Genomic DNA, 23,066 nt, shown 5'->3' on the forward strand with positions numbered 1-23,066 from the left:
ATACATCACAAACAATCATACACATTTTCCAGGACTTAAAAAAAAAAAAAAAAGAACTGAGATTTATTGGACTGGTTTTCAAGGCATATATATATAATGATTAGCAAATATGACAGAGCGAGAAAGTATGACCTTTGTACAGAATATAAAAACAGCTCTACCACAGAACAGAACTAATGATGTTCATGTGAAACAGTGAATATCACACAATATAAACTGCATCTCCAACGTTTAGCACATTCTTTGAGAAACAGCGTTTCCCAAAATACGAGGACTTGATTTATTAGAGAGGTATTACCTTGGATTCCTTCAGTCCAACGTTTCCACCGAACAGCGAGGGAGGGTTATTTTATCCGACGTAATACAAAAGTAAAAAAGCAATCCTTTCCCGACTCTTCCTCGTCACTGCAGCTTCATTAACTATTGTTCGAGGCAAAGATTACGACGTGAACTACCGCATGGGTTGTGCATACTAAGAGGAAAGGCTAAAACACACCATGGCTAAGTATGAATCCGCAGGTGATGTGTGAGCAGAAGAAATCTGGAAGTAATCAACAGTATCAGATCAGAATTATACTATTAATTATTCGTTCTACTTGGAAGCTGCCTCACAATCAGGTGCATGTTCGGTTAATGTAACAGAAAACTATAGACATAAAAAGGCAATTGAATTTTCTTTGTTAAATGTTCTTCTGCTTTATAACCGTGTCCATGTTGAGGAATCTGCCTGAAGGCCAAGGTGGGCAGATGTTTTATATATCATTACGCTGATATATCTTCAGGTGAGGCTAGAGTACTCCAGCCGATCTGGCCGCTCAGGGGTCACGGGGTCAGGTTTAAGACGTGGCTCCCGGGGTGGTGTTGACGTTCTGTGTGGCCACTTGCGGTGCGACTTCAATGATGCGGGGTTTGTCGATGATGCGCGCCGTACGGTTGCCTTTCTCCACGATGCCGATGATCCACGCCTGGTGACCCTCGCCATACTTGGGAGATTTGATCTCGGCACAAAAACGGGCTGCTTGCTCACGTGGGAGACAGATCAGCAAACCTCCTATAGAAAGACAGCAAAAGAAACATGTAAGATTCATATCCAAATGTTTTCACACTGAAAACATTTTTCCCTAGCAGCCATAGCATGAAATTTTTTTCAAATAAACAGATCTTTTCATTAAAGAATTAAAAAAATATATATAAATAAAAAAAAAAAAAAAAAAAAAAAAAAAAATTAAGCAGAAAAACTGTTTTCAACTCCATAATAATAAAAAATGTTTCTATAGCAGCAGAATGATTGAAGGATCATGTGACACTGAAGACTGAAGTAATGATGCTGCAAATTCAGCTTTGCATCAAAGAAATATATTATATTTTAAAATATATTCAAATAGAAAATATTATGTTAATTTCCAATAGTATTTCAAAATATTGCAGTTTTTACTTTGATTAAATACATGCAACCTTGTTGAAGCATAAAAAACTTCTATCAAAAAAAAATCTTGCAGACCTATTTTTATTATTATCATTGTTTTTTGTTTATATATTAAATGCTATTAAAAGTTTTTTTATTCAATTAGAAATTAAATTATAGTTTATTATTTTTCATTTATTATTATTTCATTATACAGTTTTCATCATGTATAAAATGTAATGAAAATGTATTTTAAATAAATATTATTTGATTATTTTTCATTTATTATTATTTCCTTATACAGTTGAGCATGTATAAAATGCAAAATGAAGAAAATATTTTAAAAAACATTTTTAAAAAGCATTTTCTTGTAATCACATTAATTTAAAAAAATAAATAATTGATTACTTTTTTTATTTCAGTTTTTCTCATATAAAAAGCATATGTTTTATTCAATTAGAATTATAGTTTAGTATTTTTTATTTATTATTTCATTATACAGTTTTTTATCACGTATAAAATATAAAAACATGGAAAATTCATTTAAAATAAAACCCATTTTAAAGAACATTTTATTTTTCTACATTCATTTTTTTGATTGGTTTAATTTTTTTTTAATTGTTTACCATTTTTGTTTTTCATACATAAAATGCATAATGTTTTTATTACACTAGAATATAAATTATATTTATTTTGGTTTTATTTATTTATTATTTCACATTATGGACGCCCATTTCTGCCAATGAATAAAAAAATAAATAAATAAACGGTTATTGTGACTTTTTGTTTCACAATTCTTTTTTTCTTAAAATTGTATATATGAGATATAAACTGAAAAAGTCAGAATTCTGAGTTTATATCTCGCAATTATTTGTCAGAATTGCGACTTTATAACTCACAATTGTGAGTTTGTATCACACAATTTTGAGAAAAAAGTCAGAACTACGAAATGTAAATCGCAATTGCAAAAAAAAAAAAAAAAAAAAAAAAAAAAGTCAGAATTGTGAAATAAAAAGTCACAATTACCTTTTTTCATGTTTTATTTAGTGGCGGAACGGGCTTCCATTCCATACAGTTTTCATTATGGTGTATGAAATTCATAAAATAAATAGCATTTTTAACAAAGGTGTATCACAAGTCTGATCTTATACCTGAAGTCTCTGGGCAGGTGCCGTGCATAAGGCCAAACATGTTCCCACAAGCTTTGCTGACGGCGGCCATCTTGGCGAGAACGGGCAAGTTGTGAATAACGAAGGACACCTCTGTACGCTGCTGCCGGGCCAGATTCTGAGCGTGACCCAGGATCCCAAACCCTGTGATGTCAGTCGCTGCGTGTGCATTGAAGGTGTGCATCAGCCCGGCCGCTGGACGGAGAGACACAGATAAAGAAAAGGTCAAACGTTTACTGGAACCTGTTATTTCTGAGCCGCACACACGTGCATTACATACTGACCTGTTCTGTTGAGTCGAGCCATGTTCAGCATGGCCTCCTGATAAGCCAGTTCAACATCCTCCTGAGTGACCACCAACTTTATCTTATTCCATTTCTCTGGCTGAGACCAAAACAAAGATGGCAAGCAGTTAGACTCTGTCCAAGATGAAATATGATACAACAAATGTCTGAAACACTCACAATATCCAGCCACTGGTGCACTGCGACCGCCACTTGTGTTCCTAGAGGCTTGGTAAGAACCAGCACGTCCCCTGGTACTGCATTATCTGGCCTATAAACACACACATGCACAAAATTACATTATTGGACAGACATACTGGTTGAGCATGTGGAAACAACTTGCACAAGTACATAAAATGACTTACATAATGAACTCATTAGGTTGGCACACAGTTGTAGCCACGCCTCCCAGCACTATCCAAGGATTGACAACAGTCTGACCTCCTGTAACAGAGGTTCCCGCCTCCTCGGATGCATCCTTAAACCCCTGGATGATCAGAGGCATGACCTTATCACGCTCCTATAAAACACACACAAAAGTAATGTGATTTCGTTTTGGATGCCTATATCAACACTTTTTTTTAACTAAACATTTGAAATATTAGTATAATAGAAAAAGAGACATGCAAACTAAACATATTTGATATACCAGGCTTTTATTGCTCATATAGTTTAATACAGTGAGAATATAGAGCTCATACGCCTCCAGTCAAAAGATTTTTAATGTTTTTTAAAGAAGTCTCTTCTGCTCACTAAGCCTGCATTTATTTGATCCAACATACAGCAAAAACAGTAAAAATTTGAAATATTTTTAAAATGTAAAATAACTGTTTTCTATTTGAATGCATTTTAAAATGCAATTTATTCCTGTAATTTCAAAGCTGAATTTTTAGCATCATTACTCCAGTCACATGATCCCTCAGAAATCATTGTAATATTCTTATCTGCTGTTCAAGAAACATGTATTATTATGTTGAAAGCAGCTGAGTAGATTTTATTCAGGTTTCTTTGAATAATAGAAAGTTCAGATGAACAGCATTTATCTTAAATCCTTTCTAATAATATAAATGTCTTTATTATCCTTGCTAAATAAAAACATTGATTTCTAGAATTTCTTTCAAAAAAAAATTTTTTTTAATTATACTGACTCCACGCTTTTGAGTGGTATAGTGTATAATGTTACAAAAGCTTTTTATTTCAGATAAACGCTGATCAAAGAATCCTGAAAAAAAATTGTACAACAAAAAACAGCATATTAGAATGATTTCTGAAAAATCATGTGCCACTGAAGACTGGAGTAATGATGCTGAAAATTCAACTTTGCATCACAGGAACAAAATTACATTTTAAAATAATATATTCAAATAGAAAGCAGTTATTCAAAATATTTCACAATATTACTGCTTTTGCTGTATTTTGGATCAGGCTTGCTGAGCAGAAGAGACTTCTTAAACATTAAAAAACAAAAACATTAAAAATCTTACTGTTCAAAAACTTTTGACTGGTAGTGTACTTGAGGAAAACAAACTCAGTTTTATTCAGAGGCCTAAAGTGAACAGAAATATGCAATTTGGTGCAGTTTCTGATATTTATATGGCCAAAAAGTAAGATGAAATTCTGATAGTGTATAATGTAGATCAGTGAGATCTTTATAACAGCAGACTACTAACATAAAATGCATATACTTCACCCAAAAACTCATTTACTCACAGGTGAAATGAAGACTGCTTTTAGTTTTAAGGTGAACTTTGCATTTAATTAGCACTAAAGGCTGTTTCCTCTGTCTCACCTTCTCTGTGAGTTTGTTGCTGACACCAAGAAGCATCAGCATGTTATCGCACTCCGTCACCCCCATGGCGTACAGGTCACTCAGCACATTGGCACAAGCAATTCTCCCCTAGAAACCAAGAGAATGCAAAGAGAAAATAAAATCATCAGGTTGTGACAAATTTTCAGTTTATGATGGATTTGATCTTCGATAGCATTCTAAAGCGAGTATTTACCATCATATATGGGTCGTCCACTATGGGGTAGATATAATCTGTGGTCTGCACAAGTGACAAGCCTCCATGTCTCAGCGGAATTACACAGGTGTCCATACCAATGCCTGTTTTAAATAAACACTGTTATTTTAAACCATTTTAAGGTCATTCCATGTCAATCAACCAAATTTCAGAAATTTTCCCAAGCTCAAATTTGTCAAGATTTTTTCTGAAGACAGTTATAAACATGTATAGCGATGAAATCCAAAATTTTACAAGTCATGAATGTGTATTTACTACTAATCCACTATCAAAAATGTCACCTGAGATTCAGAGCCAAATTACAAGTGGGGTATAAATTACTTTTGAATGATATCAGCATCATTATATTATTTTTACACAGAGATTGGTCAAATCTATTAATAAAATCGGGTTGACTTTGGCAATCTTTGTTGCATTATATGCCAATGGTGGCCGTTCAAAACTGGGTAAAGGCACTTCAATTTTTTTTTCTCCAAAGTTTGCAGGTCTGAAGGTCAAGAAGTATAAAAGATCTCTAACGGCCCTTTTAGATTTTGCCTTTTCCTAAACTTATTGTTTGGTATCTTTATTTTTAAGTCTCTATCTGTTTACAATCCACCGATACTGGAACCACAATATCGCTCCAGGAGTAAATGGTTAAATTGCACACATTTTCAGTGGTCAAAAACCAAATGTAAAAAGCATTCAGCTGATACTTTTTTCTTTCAAAGAGGAATGTCTGAAGAACATATAATGTTGAAACTAGAAATATATCTTGTGTTCTTCTATCAAAACAATTGCATAGCTCATACCTGTTTCACTGCCATATATATTATTTTTCCAAAGTTTGCATGCCTGTAACTCAAGCAGTATTAAAGATATCTCAATATGATTTTATATTCTGTTAATAACAAACTTTTCGAATGGAATCATCATTTTAAAGTCCCAGAGAAATTGGTATCTCAATGTGGCTTCATGTCAAATTGCTGAAAGTTTTCAGTGGTCACAAACCAAGTGATATTTACTTTGTATACAGCTGATACTTATTGCATTTAAAGCGAAATGCCTGAAGAATAAATCTGAAGAATTTGTTTGTGCAAATACAAGGTCAGTTTTCCACAAATTAAATGAAGGTTTAAAAACTTTAAAAAAAAAATCTTAAAAACCTTCATTTCCAACTGTGTGTATGTAGTTATGTACCTAGTCTGGGCATTACAGCCCCGAGGAACTGCTCATCCTCCTGATAATGGTTTTCCTGCAGGGATTCTAGTAGTTTCTGGAGCACATCTTGAGGGACTTTGCAGCCCGTTCCCTTGAGCTCTGTGAAGCGTGTTAGTCTGAAGTTCTTGTCGAGGTCATAACTCTCCGGGTTAAAAGATTCCCGCACCGACATGTTTAAAAAATATCACTGGCACACAAGACGGCCAACACACCACCTTCACTATGGTAAAGACAATCTGAAGAAAAAATTAAACATTAAAACATTAAAGTGTGTAAAGAGACATAAAATGACTATATGTAACCATGCAAACAACATGAAACAAGTCATAATAATAATAATAAATACAGCATAAATATTGTTTCACCCCAAACATAAATCAAAACAATGCATGTTTTGTTCAAAAAATTTTGCACTGATGCTCAGAGGTGATCCTCCCCTTTAAATACATCAGCTCTGTTCAAAGCTCTTACTGAGTTGAATTCACTGTCCAGCCTCCTTTGTTTACATGGCAACATGTTTCAGTTTTAACTGTCCTGCTCATTACAACATATAGAGCAAAACACTCAAACATACGTATATAACGCATTCTGCTCTTTATTCAAACTTTATTTCCTATGGTTATTAATGTGTTACTTGAAAACATTCATGTAATTCATTTCTATGAGCAAACATGTGGGTTTCGGCTTCTTGGAATTGTATAGTTCGAACCGCACTCTCTGTCCAAGACAGATTCTTCTTAGTGATTCGGTTCGTTTGAACAGCTCGCTTAAGTGAGCCGGTTGAAAAACGACTTAACGACTCCCAAAAGGTATCTGCACAAAACAAGTTATATTACATGTATAATGGTGGTTCAGACACAAGCTAATACAGTAAAGACAATTAGAACATCAGAACACAATTTAAAAAATTAATACTCGAATGAGTTTCATCCATTTTTGGTTAAAAATACAATAAGATGTTATTTTTAATGAGCTGCATTTATGAATTCAAAGATTTAAAATATATATATATTAATATCACTTAAAATGTATTTATAAACAAGCGCTTGCAATGAGGTTCGAACGAGTCATTAAAAAGAATCATGTCAAACGATTCCCTCGAGATTCACTAAAACTGCTGCACACTCCGATCCGAAGCAACGCCTCCCTCTGCTTGCTTACATTTCATCGCATGTAACATACGGTCTAACTTATGCATTCTAAACAGAAAACGTTAATAAAGTAAAATGAATGAAATTAACAAAAGGAGCAACCAGACCGAAGTGTTTATAAAAATGTCGGCGGTGGAAAAAATTAACCCTTAAAGCGCCCGCGCCATGATTGCAGTGTGCACAACACAGTAATAATATAAAATTAAAATTATTTAGTGCACTTTACACAAATTCCGCAGATTATGTCTTCTACTGGGATAATTAAGATAGCTCTCCTCACAAGTAATGCATTGTGGCACAGTTATATTCGTGTCCCATTTCCCCTTTAATTGTGCTGTTCAGTTTGTGCTTACCGGTTTCGCTCGATACAAGAGACGCGACGCTCCCGCAATGCACCGCGCGCAGAAAGGGCGCCTGGAAAATGTGCCTGAATAGACTGCCACTGAATTCAATACCCTTTTTCTTGATGAACAGCGGCGTATTCATGATGCGTACCAGATTATAATAACAGCGCAGGTGATAAAATGTCCCTTCCGAACACTAACGCGTGTTAAAAAGAGTTCTAAGGAGATATCTGAATTAAAAAGTCGAAATTCTAGAGGGGTCCTTCTTTCCCGCGTGACGTCACCACCTCCCCTTTAAAGGCGATTTGAGTGTGGCAACAAAAAATGTCCACAGTAGTTTGTACCTTTAAACTTACTGTGGTCTTGCTAGTTTTATAAGGATTTGCCTTATTTTTTCCTTGCTTTGTTGGCATGTTATTTTTGGTTATTATATTGATGTTTTAGTGTATATTTTATTTAGTTTTTTTGTAAATTCATTTACATGCAAATATACTCACTTTAAGCCCCTTTTCACAGTTTTATAAAAGATATTAAACAATATAGATACAAACTCAAAAAGCAAGAAAAATCTTAAAAATGTGTTAAACTTTTTCTGTTCTTTAAGTATTTCGTGTCTTCTAAGTGTTTATCAGTCTGAGGTAAAAAAAAAAAAAAAAAAATTTAATTTTTTTTTTTTTTTTTTTTTTTTAATATGGACACTTTACTGTAAGTGTAAAGTTTGTAAAGTTTGTTAGTTAATGCAAAATGGTTTATAGTTTTAATATAGAAACGTGGAACATTCATTCATTGATATGTTTAAGGTTAGAAATGTTCATTTAAATGTAGAAAAGTAATTGTAAATGTAAAAATATTGTTGTAATGGTTCTGTTTACCTACTAATTTTATGACAAATTGAATTACCACTAGTTTGATGAAGGATTCAAAGACAATAATGAAATATAGCTGCAAGCAGCAGTTACCAGGGATTAAGCATGCACATAAGGAAAAAAACATTATATATTATTTAGCAAGCCTGTAACCACCTAAATCAATGATTAAAAAAGCATTTTTGCCAATCCAGGTCATTTACCATAGAAATATGTTTAATGTTTATGACAGTTATGTGATCCGATCTCCCTAAAACTTTGCATGCTTGTTTAGAATCACTTGTCGCACGTGCTCACCAGGTTTTGTGAAGTTTTGAGTTTTCGTTTAAGATTTATAGGCCTTTGGGTATATTTGGCCACGCCCCTTGTCTAAACGACACCATTATAGCTTTAGTAAATTCCAACATTTATTTATTTATTTATTTATTTTATTATTATTTTTTTTTGATAATTACTGAGTGTCCAGAGAATTGCACTGCAGTATTTTTATCCAGATTGACCAGAAAACCTAGGACTAGTTCGCGAAAGTAGGTTTTTTACATATTCACAATAATTTAACAAACGAGTTGACTGACAGCAGTCGTTCTAGAGGCAAACCCTGGTGAAAAAAACAGCATATGCTGGTAGGTATGTTTTGATGCTGGAATGCTGGTTAGGTAGGTTTTGATGCTGGTTTAAGCTGGTCCTTTGCTGGTCATGTTGCTGGTCAAGGACCAGCATAAACCAGCAAAGGACCAGCTTAAACCAGCATCAAAACCTACCTAACCAGCATATGCTGGTTTTTTAACCAGGAAATCATTTGGAAAGAGGAGATGGTGTGACACGAATATTGTGCGTTCGTGTGAAACCGTTTATGACCTTGAAAAATGTGACATCTACCCCTAGTGGCCAATTTCTTTCCAAATTCTCACAGACCTTTAGGGCAGCGAGTCAAACAGGCCCACTGAGTTTTGTTTCCGATTGACCTCTGTTAAGCTTGTCTAACAGGTGCTAAAAAGTTCATTGGCCAGTGGTGGCCATGTTTTTTTTAGATATGCAAATGTACTTATAGCAGCTTGTGGAACTTTGGACCAAGGTCAAGCACAGTGATTTTCATGTCGAGAGGACAAACAGTTGCGTGGTTATGGCCGTTTTTATAGTTTTTTTTCCCTTATAGCGCCACCAAGTGGCCAAGCTCCACAACTTTTTTTATGTGACCTCAGATTGAGCTCTTACATATGCATTGTGAGTTTGGTGAAGATATCTCATTCCGTTCAAAAGTTATAGTCGTTTTAGTAAAGGCAGCCCTGCCCCTTTCAAACGTTTTGGCACCCCTTTGCAACGGAGAGTCGAAAGTTTTTTTTAAAATAATTGTTAATACTCTCACCAGAGAAAATTCCTGTACCGATTTGGTTCCGTTCAGGCGAAAAACCTAGGGGTAGTTGCAGTAGGTTTTTCAAAAATTGCAAAATACCCGAAACTTTCAAGGATTCCAACAACATGACACTTGAGCCTACGACTAGCGGTTTAGGAGTTATGAGCAATTTTGTACTTGTTTTTATTTTTGGGCTTTTGTTACTTTATTATATAGATAGGACTGTGGAGAAATGACAGGAAAGTATTAGGTAGAGAGAAAGAAGCGGGATCGGCAAAGGACCTCGAGACGGGATTCGAACTCGGGTCATCGTGAGCGCAGTTGCGCTGTATATGTCGCCGCACTAACCACAAGGATATTGTGCCGTCCGATTTTGTACTTTTTCATCGCTGTAGTGCCCCCATCAGGCCGATTGGTGCGAGCCTTGGTGATGTTGTAGACGGTGTGAGTACATACCATCCCTCCAAGTTTCAAATCTCTGACTTACAATGTGGTCTGCATAATCATCCTTGGCCATTCTAGCTATTACAATAGGGTTTCAGCCCACGCCAAGTAATCAACAGAACAGATAAATAAAAAAAAAGTCAACAAGGCCAATAAGCACCAAGTAAGACACAGCCATATTTATTTGACGTCTCAGACCAAACAAGTTTCCACTAATAAACATAAAATTCAGCTTTTTTAAAACAAGGATATTAAAAAGGAGGCATAGACACAACATCTGTGCTCTTAAAGGAATATTTCCGGTTAAGCTCTGTCGACAGCATCAGCAACATTCATTTTGACTCACATCTCAGTTCATAGAAGCAAACATCAGTTTGGGTTGACAGTTATGCACTTACAGCGGAAGGGCAGGTGTACAATGTAAGTGCATTTCTGTATGTGCGTTTTTAGGATTGCTTTTACAAACCGACACATGAATGGAGCCCCAAATGCCGTGCAAACAGCTTAACCAGTATTTAACCCGGATATCAACATGAATAGTTATTCAAGCATTTGACCGTGAGGTAAAAACCCTTTGTTACACAGACGCAGGACAATGTTCAAATTCACTCATTTGTACACATTCAATAAACACTAAATCCTCTTACACAGGAAGTCAAACAGTTACAGGTCTACATAACCAGTCTGCCAGATTATATAACCAACAACACATTAGTAAGACTATGTGCAGCGAATATGACATTAAGTACTGTTAATATAGAAAATGCCACATAATTCACCAGAAAGTGTCAATAAACAGCACAATTGTGAAATGACATCAGTTTGTTGCTTGGCATGGCAGAGTGAATTAAAGGCACAGTCATGTTTTCTCAGCAGTCCTGCTGATACTTGTTGGTGAAGCATTTGGATGAAGCTGAGAAACTACAAACACTTCCATATATTCATAGAACTGACAACTAATGACGTCTGGGACAGCCAAATGAGAGTACTTGTTATAAAAGTGTGTCCGTAGCTGTCTGGAATGTAAATTGATCAAAACGTCGCCGTTTTCTTCCACACAAACTTTCTGTCTGCTGACCGTGAGAATTTCAAAGCCGCGTCTCTCCGTACGTGCTACAGTCTAGACGGGCGAAACAATTAAAAATGACTCTTTTGCGGGGGTCGGAGGTTGCATTTTGTTGAAAACAATCTCTTCTCAGGCAGTGTCCATAGCAACTAGACATTCTGTTCTCTCATAAGCAGCACCTGCGGTACAGAAGAAAGGCTTACTTAAAAACAATGCTGCTTTTTGAGAGTGAAATATTAAAGATGTGCATCGCAGTACCATTATGAGTCACAGTTTCCACTTTGTCAACAGTTTGCTGACATTTCTCTGAAAAATAACAGAGAATTACTAGTGGGAATCAAGTTATTTAGCATATTATTTAGAGTATATACAACACTAAACAATTTCAGTATTGCAATATCATGAGGTGAAGGACACTCATCAATCTGATGTGCTTTCATTCATGCCATATGTGTGGGTTTGAGTCAGTGTGTCTGAGTACCTGTTTTGTGCTGAGTATCACTATTGTCTGAGGTTGTCTCTGCTGCAAATTTTACAGATAAATCAAATAAATGATGACATTGAAGCATTTGGTGCATTAACATTTAAATGATCGATTAATTGTTATAAAAGTACTCATTTAGCAAAGCATCAATCATGAAGCAAGAGCAAATCCTTGGTAATGTACAGCAGCTGCTATTTTTCTTTCTTTGTCACTTGCCCTGCGCGTATTTCTCTTTCTGTCATGTTCTCACCTCTTTTTAAGCGTCGACGGGCAAGTTTGATCTGGTCTTGCAGAATCTGGACCCAGTCTCTGGGGCCGGGAAGCTTCTCAATGCCATTGGCTGTGCAATACTTTTCTGTGAACACTATATTTGTACACATACATGTAAAAAATACAGATTTAAAAATGTATATAAAATGGACAATTGCACAATTGATTACAAAGGAATGCAAGAAACACAAATAATAATATGTATAATAATAATAATAATAATAATAATAATAAATATTTACAATAATAACAATAATAATAATAATAATAAATTAATATTTATAATAAATATATAATAAAAATAAAAATTCTAATTAATTACAAATAAATGCAAGTTCACAAATAATAAATATTTCTAATAATAATAATAATAATAATACATATTTATAATAAATGTATAATAATACATTTCACAATTAATTACAAAAAATGCAAGTAACACTAATAATACATATAACAATAATAATGAATATTTATAATAGCAAATGATAAATTAATATTTATAATATATAATAAATAATAAATTTCATAATTACAAAGTGCAAGCACACAAATAATAAATATTTATAATAATAAATAATAATAAACAAATATTTATAATAAATCTATAATTAATAATAAATTTCACTTTCACAATTAATTACAAAGAAATACAAGTAACACAAATAATAATAAATATTTATAATACTACTACCACTACTAATAAATATTTATAATTATAATAATAATTTTTACAATTACAAAGAAATGCAAGCATCACAAATAATAATACATATTTATTCTAATAAATAATAATAATAAATAAATAAATAAAATAAATATTTATAATAAATATACAATAAATAATTAGCTTCACAATTAATTACAAACAAATGCAAGTAACACAAATAATAATAAATAAACATTTATTTAAATATAAAATAAATAATAAATTTCACAATTAATTACTAAGAAATGCAAGTAAAAGAAATAATATTAAATATTTATAATAAATAAATATTTATAATGAATATATAATAAACAACATTTCACAAAATTATGTACAAAGAAATGCAAGTACACAAATAATAAATGTAATAAATGTGTATAAATAAAAAACATTTATATATTATATATATTCATTATTATAATATATTAAAACTAAATGCTCCATGGTTTTTACTCAAATCTAGCATAATTTGTTTGAACATTTTATCTTGAGATTTATTACTTAAAAAATAACCATCTTCCTGTAAAATGTTTTGAATGAACAATAACAAAAAAACCACCACATTGATATTTTATTATCTAATGCAATAGCATTTTCAAATGTGGCATTTTTAAGTATCTAAATACTTTTTAGGACCACTATTTGTATGACATTGATCAACATCAGGCAAAAAATTAGAATAGTTCTGCTCTATACTGATGTTGTGTGTGTTCTGGCCTGGGTTAATTTTGTTCACAAACCTTTAATGGCTCCGACTATGTTTTGATCGAGTCCTTTCCTGGTGTCGTTCAGGCCTCTCTTCCTTTTGCCGTTGGGCAGTGAGTTTGCCAGCGTGGTATCATCAAAGAACGCACACACCAGTTTCCTGAAGAGCAGGCTGCCAGAGCGAGTGTAGTTCAGTAAGATAGAGTCCAACTGTGCTTTAGGAATAAATACGTCATAATCCTCAGCCAACTGCACCTCCGGCTGGGAGAGACAGACGGGCGGGATATTAATAAAAGGAATTAATACACACTCATGCACTTAGGAATTAACACATACATTGACACACAAACTGTAATCATCACAAAATTTCACTTTTAATCAGGTGAGACAAAACTAGACCTTATTAATAATACTTTCTGAGACATGTACTCATACATACACACTCTTGCCAGAATAAACACATAACCTAGACAACTGTGAAACCATATTTATGTACTCAACCCCTTCTGTTGTTTCTAACTCTGATGAGAGAGGAAGACACGGCCAGCTATCAGTTTGATGGGCGCAAACATGGTCCAAAATAAGAACTTGCCAAGAGTGAAAATGTGATTTGGCAAGTAAATAAAACAAAGTTACTGGCTAGCTGAATGCTTCTTTTCAAATAATTTAATCATGCAAGCTTTTAAATCAGTCTATGAACTAGACAATATTAAAATTGGAGATATGTATATCAGTGTTGTGCGGCGGTGTTCTGAAATGAGGAGGCAAAGTCCTCAAAGTTGTTGTTGTTGTTTTTTTTTAATCAAATGTAAATTCATGTCCCAGTCATATTATCTTGGTTAAATAAACATCCTTCACACTATCAGAAAAATCTATTTTACACTACAAGTCAAAAGTTTTTGAACAGTCTCTTCTGCTCACCAAGCCTGCATTTATTTGATCCAAAGTACAGCAAAAACTGTAAAATTTTAAAATACCTTTTTATTATTTAAAATAACTGTTTTTTATTTGAATATATTTTAAAATGTAATTTATTCCTGTGATTTCAAAGCTGATTTTTAGCATCATTTCTCCAGTCACATGATCCTTCAGAAATCATTCTAATATTTTGATTTGCTGCTCAAAAAACATTAATTATTATGAAAACAGCTGAGTAGAATTTTTTTTCAGGTTTCTTTGATGAATAGAAAGTTCAGAGAAATAGCATTTATCTTAAATAGAAATCTTTTGTAACATTATAAATGTCTTTATCATCACTTTTGATTAATTTAAAGCATCCTTGCTAAATAAAATTATTAATTTCTATCATTTCTATATAAAAATACTGACTCTAAGCTTTTGAATGGTATAGTGTATAAAGCTCTTTATTTCAGATAAATGCTGATCTTTGGATCTTTCTATTCATCAAAGAATCCTAAAAATGTACTAAACGGTTTTAAATATTGATGATAATAAAAATAAAAACATGTTTCTTCAACAGCAAATCAGCTTATTAGAATGATTTCTAATGGATCATGTGACACTGAAGAGTAATGATGCTGAAAATTTTGATTAAATTTAGCAATTATGAATCTCCTCGAGTTAGTATTTTTAAGCATTTTACATTTATTAAAAAAATGATTTTAGGCAGTAACAGCTTAAACAATATATTTGTGAATTTACGTTCAGCTTTTGTTTTTTTACTTGCCAACTTTTAACTATATTTAAATTTTTCCAATCATTAGTCATCAAAGCTTGGTAAATCGCGGAGCTCACACTCACAGAAAAAAAGGCGGGATTTATCGCATCAACCAATCACAGACGAACACAACCAGTCATATCCAATCATATCGCGATGTCTGTTAAAACTCAGTGGGCTCAACTGGACAATGTTTCTTTAGAAAAACGAGCGATTTATACACTTTTTAGTGTAAATCAAATGTAAAAGTAAATTTAAGTCCCAGTCACTTATTTTTGTAAAATAAACATTACTTACACAGAAAAAGAAAATGATTTACTTTAAAGTTCATCAAACTGATTATTCACTAAAAACTCCCACAGATCACGTTTTCAGTCCATTTTAAGTCTTATTTTGATGTAACAAAGTGGTTATATCTAAATGTGTGAGTTGTTTACTTACTTTTTTTATTAGTCTTTCCATTAACGCCATTATATTCAGACTGGTTTGTGAACGCACACAAACCCAAGAGGCGGGATTTATCGCATCAACCAATCACAGACGAACCTAACCAGTCATATCCAATCATATCGCGATGTCTGTTAAAACTCAATGAACTCAGGCACATGGGTATGGGGTTCCATTTGTGCCATCTGGATTTGCTGCACGTCTATTAGTGGAATTACGGTACGGAGACAAGACGCGGCCAAAAACCTACGAACATCTATATTTCAGTGGTTAAAATTTAAATGTGCTAGAAAACAGGGAAAAAGTATTTACAAAAACGTATATATATATTGTTCATTATAGAAGATACAATTATATTACTTTCGAATACATTATACTGTAAAATTTTCTAAGACAGTAATAAGAAACTTTTAATAAGAAATTTTAATAATGCATGTAGAAAAAAAGGAGCAAACATTCAGTGTTAGAATGTATTTTAACAAACTTTATTTTTTCAGAAAACTTTACAGTATAATGTATTCGAAAGTAATGTAATTGTATCTTCTCTAATGAACAATATATATATATACGTTTGGAAAAAAATTTTCCCTGTTTTCTAGCACATTTAAATTTTAACCGCTGAAATATAGATGTTCGTCAGCTTTTTGACCGCTTCTTGTCTCCGTACCGTAATTCCACTAATAGACATGCAGCAGTTCCAGATGGCGGCTGGTGTTCGCAGATGGCGGCTCACTTGACCGCGGTGAACAGGACGACAGTTAGGATGACAGAACAGGTCGACGGAACAAAATGACAACAGGAAGAAAAAGACGACAGGACGACAGATTAAGACGACGTCAACAGACAACATGCATCGTCAACATATACTGATTTACCTGAATAATTAGGCAATAACTGTAGACAAAGACAAATGTGTAGTACAAAGCACAAAGCTGTCGCCTCTTTTTTGGCACAAAAATGGAACCCCATACATGGGCAACTTTACCAGCTGGTGGACAATGTTTCTTCAGGAAAACGAACGATTTATACAGTTTTTAATGTTATATTTTGTAATATTGCCGTTGTTTAATTTTTGTTACCACGATTTTTCTTATTTAATATTTTGCCTCCTCGGAGTAAAAGTACCTAATAAATAAATAAATAAATTTTATTTTTATTTTATTTTTATTTTTTTGGTATTCTCTGTACCTCTGTGGTGCTTTGGCCTCTGTTGACACTGTAGTGAGTGGGAGGAGTCTTGACAGTGGAAATGGGATCTGGTATAAATGTTGTTACTGTTGGGGGCGTGTCCTTGCTGGACTGATTACACTCTAAAACAGCGTCAGCCTCAGCGGGTGGCGACGGAGGTGTGGTTCTTTTAGTGGGCGTGGCTAGAACTGTCACTCTGTGACCCGGCCTCCTCTTTCGGGTCCTCCTCCTGGAGATGGAGGTTCGGGACGAGAGCAAGACCTGCGAGCCCTGTTTGTCCTGGGATCCTGAGAGTGCAGCAGAACACGGGTCAATGAGACCACACATGAGTTGAGAGGAATTTGAGGGCAGTTCTGTTTGATTTACCTCTCTGAGTTTGTATTAGTTTCCTCATGGTACGTAACTCCAGCAGAATGGCCTGCAGGGTGCTTTTGCAGTTGCACATACAGCAGCTGGGCTCAGTTGCCATGGCAGCAGGCGCAGGGGGCAAGGCCATGTCTGAATCAGAAAACACATGCATCGTCAACACAACGGCCATCACCGATGATGTCTAACACCCAGAGGCTCCAAGCACCCGGCACAAAAGCTGTCTGACTTACTGACTCCAGTGTGTGTGCGTGTCTGACTGACAGTAAGAGAGTTATTGTGTCTTTTCGTGTGTGTATACAGAAGGAAGACGTTACGTGTTTGCTGTTTTATCCAAAGCTGTCTAGACACTTGCTGCTGCAGTGCCAGACAGCACATCTTTCTGTAGCCCACAGTCACATAATACAAGTTTCCTTGGAGAGAAGCCCAAAGGGGTTCAAGTAATATCGTCCTGTGTTTCTATGTAAAGTCACTTCAAGCAGAAGCATGGCTTTGCTGAGGTTAATATCAAAAAGAAAGAAAGAAAGAAACAGCAGAGCCACTAAAGGCACCCAACCTCATGATAAACTGCAGTAACTAGCGGTAAAGAGATCTAAAATAAAATAAAATAAAATAAAGTGCTAAACTAAGTTATACAATAACATAAAATAAAAAATACATGTACTAAAATAATAGTAAAAAAAATAAAATGGCACTAAACTAAGAAATAAAATAAAATAAAATAAATGTATAAAAAAAAGTGCTAAACCAAAGGATTACAATAAAATAAACAAAATGTAAAAACATGTACTAAAATAATAATAATAATTATTATTATTATTATTATTATAAATAGCACTAAACTATGTAATAAATAAAATAAAATAAAATAAAATAAGTGAACAAACAGAAAAATGCAGTGGCCCAAATTTGTCATACCTAAAAATAAATTTAAATTAAATTAAATTAATGTACTAAAATAATAAATAAAATAAATTTAAAAATTGCTGTACTGTCATAAAAAAAACATAAATAAAATAAAAAACAAATGTACTAAAACAAAAATAAATTTAAAAAAATACTAAACTTAGTAATAAAAAATAAAATAAAATAAAATAAAAAGTACTAAACTGAGTGAACAAGCAGAAAAATACAGTGGCCCAAATTTGTCATACCTACAAATAAAAAAAAATAAATAAAATAAAAAACAAATGTACTAAAATAAAAATAAATAAAATAAAATAAAACTAAAAATAATAAAAATAAAATAAAAAAAATAAAATAAAATAAAATAAAATAAAAAGTGCTAAACTGAGTGAAAAAGCAGAAAAATACAGTGGCCCAAATTTGTCATACCTAAAAATAAAATTAAACAAAATAATAAAATAAAAAGCGCCAAACTAACTGAACAAACAGAAAAATTCAGTGGCCCAAATTTGTCATACATAAAATAAAATAAAATAAAATAAAATAAGCTAAGTGAACCTCCGGTGAATTTGTCATAAATACACTGTCTCAATTTCACTGAATATAAAATAAAAGCATTTCTGTAGCTCAAAATATTAGAGCACAAGCATAGCACTGCCAAGGTCATGGATTCAATTTCCAAAAAGCGAATGAACTAAGAAAATGTTTATCTTAAATGCAATGGAAGTCGCTTTGGATAAAAGCGTCTGCATATTAAAAGAATATGCCAGGCGGGCTCGGCGCCCGCCTACCTCCACTCACTCTGAGATCCGCCAGTGAGCGACGCCTCATTGTACCATCACAAAGAGGCACAAAATCCCTTTTCCAGAACATTCTCTTACACCATTCCTGGCTGGTGGAATGATCTTCCCACCGCTATCCGGAATGCCAATTCCCTAACAACTTTCAAGCGACTGCTGAAAACTCACCTCTTTCGAAACTATTTGAAAAAAGAAAGAAACTTTATTCTACTCTTTTCCCTGTCTAGCTTGTACTTATCTGAACAATGCCTGTTTTATGGTATTATGAGCACTTCCTAAGTCGTTTTGCCTCTTTAGGACAACTTAGCTTGACGTATTCCCCACTTGTAAGTCGCTTTGGATAAAAGCGTCTGCTAAATGAATAAATGTAAATGTAAATAAATGTAAAGAAAAACCTTCTGAGAAATGTTTGCTTGAAAAGTGTGCTTGTGCTGTTTTTTTTTTTAAATAAATGCCACTTATTTTGAAAAATTGTCATCTAATGCAAAGCATTTGTCATTGTACACAAATTCATACATTGTCAAGTGTGACTTTAAATATGTTTTGGGGCCACTGCATATAAACATAATCATACCTAAACATGCTTTGGTTAGCATTTGACAGATTTTCATTATTTAGAGACTCACCACTAGTTTTCGAGTGGTTGAGCATCCTCTGTGTTTTGGAGCGGGTGCCGTACTGCCCGTGAGCCATCAGGACCGAGCTCCAGCCGTACTGGAGATGTTCAGGAGCTGGGCTCTGTGCCACAGGCAGGCTAAGAGCCTCCTCCTGAGGCTCCTGTTTAAGGGTCTCACCCTCTCTTCCAACGCGCTGATACACTCGTCCCGTCTTGTCGCTCAGCAAGCGCATCATGCCAGTTATCTGCTTCTTTATCTCCATCCCTTCATCACCTAACCAGACTGAGAAACACAGTTAACACACAAAGCCAGCATGCACAGAAAGTGTGTTAGAATGAACGACAGCTACCTTCAGTCTCAGAAGCATCCAAAGCGTCTCCTTCAGTGTCATTCTGGTCAACATCATCCATTTCATGGCTAAAATCTAAAAAACACATCGTTGTGAGGTCATGACACAATTTATTAATTTAGAAATGCACTTTTTAAATTAAGGCACAAAAATGTATATGTGACCCTGGACCACAAAACCAGTTGGAACTAGCCAACAATACATTGTATGGGACAAAATTATATTTTTTATTTATTTTTCTATTATTTTTCTTTTAGGCCAAAAATCATTAGGATATTATGTAAAGACCATGTTCCATGAAGGTATTTTGTAAATTTTTTTGCAAAAAATGGAGAAATTAATACTTTTATTTAGGATGGGTGCTTTAAATTGATCAAAAGTGATGATAAAATGGTGACACTGAAGACTAGAGTAATGATGCTAAAAATTCAGCTTTGATCACAGGAATAAATTACATTTTTAAATATATTTAAATAGAAAACAGCTATTTTAAATGGTAATTTTTTTTTTTTTTTTTTTTTTTTTTTTTTTTTTTTTTTTTTTTTACAAATTTTATTGTTTTTGCTGTAATCAAAACTTTGGATCAAGTAAATGCTTCTTAAAAAACATTAAAAAATGTACTGTTCAAAAACATTTGACTGGTAGTGTATATAAATAAATGAAATCTAAAATTGATCAATTTTAAAAATAAACCTAAAATATACGTTAAAAAAAATTAATTTGTAAACGACCACTGTTGAATTAACAAGCATTATGGACCAAATACATAAAAATAAACACAAAATATTACCTAAAATAAATAAATGAATATTTGTAGTAATAGCCAACAATACATTGTATGGGACAAAATTATATTTTGTGTTTATTTTTCTATTATTTTTCTTTCAGGCCAAAAATCATTAGGATATTATGTAAAGACCATGTTCCATGAAGGTATTTCGTAAATTTTCTACCATAAATATAAAAATTTTGATAAGTAATATGCATTGCTAAGAACTTCATTTGGAGGACTTTAAAGGTGATTTCCTCAATATTTAGATTTTTTTTTGCAAAAAATGGAGAAATTAATACTTTTATTTAGGATGGATGCTTTAAATTAATCAAAAGTGATGATAAAGTGGTGACACTGAAGACTGGAGTAATGATGCTAAAAATTCAGCTTTGATCACAGGAATAAATTACATTTTTAAATATATTTAAATAGAAAACAGCTATTTAAAATGGTAAAAAATATATATATATATATATATATATATATATATATATATATTTACAAATGTTATTGTTTTTGCGGTAATCAAAACTTTGGATTAAGTAAATACTTCTTAAAAAAACATAAAAAAATGTACTGTTCAAAAACATTTGACTGGTAGTGTATATAAATAAAAGAAATGAAATCTAAAATGTATCAATTTAAAATAAACCTAAAATATATGTAAAAAAAAAAAAAAAAAAAATTGTAAACGACCGCTGTTGAATTAACAAGCATTATGGACTAAATACATAAAAATAAACACAAAATATTACCTAAAATAAATAAATGAATATTTGTAGCAATAGCCAACAATACATTGCATGGGTCAAAATTATCGGGTCTAAAAAAATAAATTATATTTTTTTAGGATATTAAGTAAAGATCATGTTCCATGAAGATATTTTGTAAAATTAGTAATATTCTTTGCTAAGAACTTCATTTGGACAACTTTAAAGGCGAATTTTCTCTTTTTTTGTTTTTTTTTTTTTTTTCCAGATTCCAGATGTTCAAATAGTTATCTCGGTCAAATATTGTCCTATTCTAACAAATCATACATCAGTAAAAATCTTATTTATTCAGCTTTCAGATGATGTATAACTCTCAATTTCAAAAAAATGAAACCTTATGGCTGGTTTTGTGGTCCAGGGTCCAGGACGCTGCTTGACATGTTGTGATGTCACTCATAACAGCAGCTGTATGCGTGACGTCTGTGCGGTGCAGATGTGATGAAGTGATGCTGCAGGACCACCTGTAGGCTGCGTGACTGTGAAGAGCTTCATCTAGACCTTCATCACATTCACGCAGCAGACAGAGCTTTCCGATATTCCATCACACTTGAAGAAGTGCACAAGGACAGACTAAACGCACTGGAAGACGAAAATGTTCAAACATACGTTAAAATGTAACAAACAATCCGAACGCTTCGAACGGAATGACGCGTCTGACATTGTGATGATGCGAGCAGGACAATGAGGGAATGATACATTGTATCACAGACAGGTGCATTCCAGAGTGCTGACGTAACGCCTCCGATGCGCTCTATTGTCCGCTGTCATCTACAGGAGCGTATGTCTGCTTACCTGCATCATTCACCAGTTTAAAGCTCTGCGATTTCCTGCTCCGCTTCCTCTCCACAAACTCCATTTTAAGGGCAGAGCGGTGAAGAGGCAGAATCCAGCCCAGTTCATCAGCACACAGGCTCTTTAATCACTGACAAACTCATTAAGTCCGGCTGATGATGAGTGAAGCGAACCTGAGCTTTAATAATAAGCGCGGGTCTCTCTGGACCGATGATGATGATGGTGGTGGTGGTGGTGAGGAGGAGGAGGATGATGGACAGAACGCGTTTACATTCTCCTGCGGGGCTGCTCGTTTATGATGTAAATAAATAAACCTCTTAATTCTTTCAGAATTCGTCACGTCTATTCCTTTGCGCCACCTGATGGTCGCTAATATTTGTGGGGCGCCGAGATGAGGGTCCAGATTTACATTGGACAGACTGGAGGAAAATGACTCAGGCACTGGCATTCTGTTGTCAGGAGGAGAAGAAACTTTCCTGTCAGTTTTGTGACTATACTTTCACAAAGAAGTAATGCGTTGAAAAGCGCAAACTTTTTTTTCCCCTCTTGTTTAATCATGAATGTTTAGACTGTCTGTGTCTTTGAATATTCTGGTTTATAAAATACACTACCAGTCAAACGTTTTTAAACAGTAAGATTTCCAATGTTTTTTTTTTTTTTAAAGAAGTCTCTTCTGCTCACCAAGCCTGCATTTATTTCATCTCAAATACAGCAAAAGCGGTAATATTGTGAAATATTTGTACTATTTCAAATAACTGCTTTCTATTTTAATATATTTAAAAATGTAATTTATTCCTGTGACCAAAGCTAAATTTTCAGCATCATTAATCCAGTCTTCAGTGTCACATGATCCTTCAGAAATCAATATGCTGATTTGCGGTTCAAGAAACTTTTTTTTTAATTATT

General features: G+C 33.6%; 2 protein-coding genes across 6 annotated transcripts; both read right to left on the reverse strand.

Annotated features, from left to right (window-relative positions):
- Positions 1-39: 39 nt before the first annotated feature.
- sephs1 (selenophosphate synthetase 1) lies at positions 40-7,683 on the reverse strand. 4 transcript variants are annotated; one of them, XM_051135214.1, is made up of 9 exons: positions 7,587-7,683; positions 6,062-6,318; positions 4,862-4,965; positions 4,648-4,755; positions 3,224-3,378; positions 3,039-3,129; positions 2,859-2,958; positions 2,557-2,769; positions 40-1,051 (listed from the first exon to the last, which is right to left on the reverse strand). In XM_051135214.1, exons 2-9 carry the CDS (start codon positions 6,252-6,254, stop codon positions 837-839), a joined length of 1,179 nt encoding a protein of 392 aa, XP_050991171.1. In that variant the 5' UTR covers positions 6,255-6,318; positions 7,587-7,683; the 3' UTR covers positions 40-836. The 4 variants fall into 4 exon arrangements, with proteins under 4 accessions (XP_050991171.1, XP_050991172.1, XP_050991174.1 ...); XM_051135215.1 differs by lacking the exon at positions 7,587-7,683 and adding an exon at positions 7,460-7,545; XM_051135217.1 differs by lacking the exon at positions 7,587-7,683 and adding an exon at positions 7,514-7,532.
- Positions 7,684-10,406: 2,723 nt separating this feature from the next.
- Positions 10,407-22,513, reverse strand: bend7 (BEN domain containing 7). 2 transcript variants are annotated; one of them, XM_051135209.1, is made up of 10 exons: positions 22,161-22,513; positions 19,827-19,901; positions 19,487-19,759; positions 17,155-17,286; positions 16,789-17,075; positions 13,511-13,736; positions 12,042-12,155; positions 11,789-11,830; positions 11,566-11,613; positions 10,407-11,486 (listed from the first exon to the last, which is right to left on the reverse strand). In XM_051135209.1, the coding sequence occupies exons 1-10, from the start codon at positions 22,222-22,224 to the stop codon at positions 11,437-11,439; spliced, it is 1,311 nt and encodes a 436-aa protein (XP_050991166.1). In that variant the 5' UTR covers positions 22,225-22,513; the 3' UTR covers positions 10,407-11,436. The 2 variants fall into 2 exon arrangements, with proteins under 2 accessions (XP_050991166.1, XP_050991167.1); XM_051135210.1 differs by lacking the exon at positions 22,161-22,513 and adding an exon at positions 21,703-22,013.
- Positions 22,514-23,066: the final 553 nt, after the last annotated feature.

The sequence above is a fragment of the Labeo rohita genome, chromosome 18 (assembly GCF_022985175.1).
Source record: "Labeo rohita strain BAU-BD-2019 chromosome 18, IGBB_LRoh.1.0, whole genome shotgun sequence".
Classification (NCBI taxonomy): Eukaryota; Metazoa; Chordata; class Actinopteri; order Cypriniformes; family Cyprinidae; genus Labeo; species Labeo rohita.

Coding starts and splice junctions, on each gene's coding strand:
- sephs1 (XM_051135214.1), bottom strand. CDS start 6,254: ATGTCGGTGCGGGAATCTTTTAACCCGGAGAGTTATGACCTCGACAAG. Junction 3,379..4,647: donor GCAACAAACTCACAGAGAAG/GTGAGACAGAGG, acceptor TGTGTTTTATAG/GAGCGTGATAAGGTCATGCC. Junction 2,959..3,038: donor TGCACCAGTGGCTGGATATT/GTGAGTGTTTCA, acceptor TTTTGGTCTCAG/CCAGAGAAATGGAATAAGAT.
- bend7 (XM_051135209.1), bottom strand. CDS start 22,224: ATGGAGTTTGTGGAGAGGAAGCGGAGCAGGAAATCGCAGAGCTTTAAA. Junction 17,287..19,486: donor CAACCACTCGAAAACTAGTG/GTGAGTCTCTAA, acceptor TTTCTGATTCAG/ACATGGCCTTGCCCCCTGCG. Junction 11,831..12,041: donor CCGTCGACGCTTAAAAAGAG/GTGAGAACATGA, acceptor TAAAATTTGCAG/CAGAGACAACCTCAGACAAT.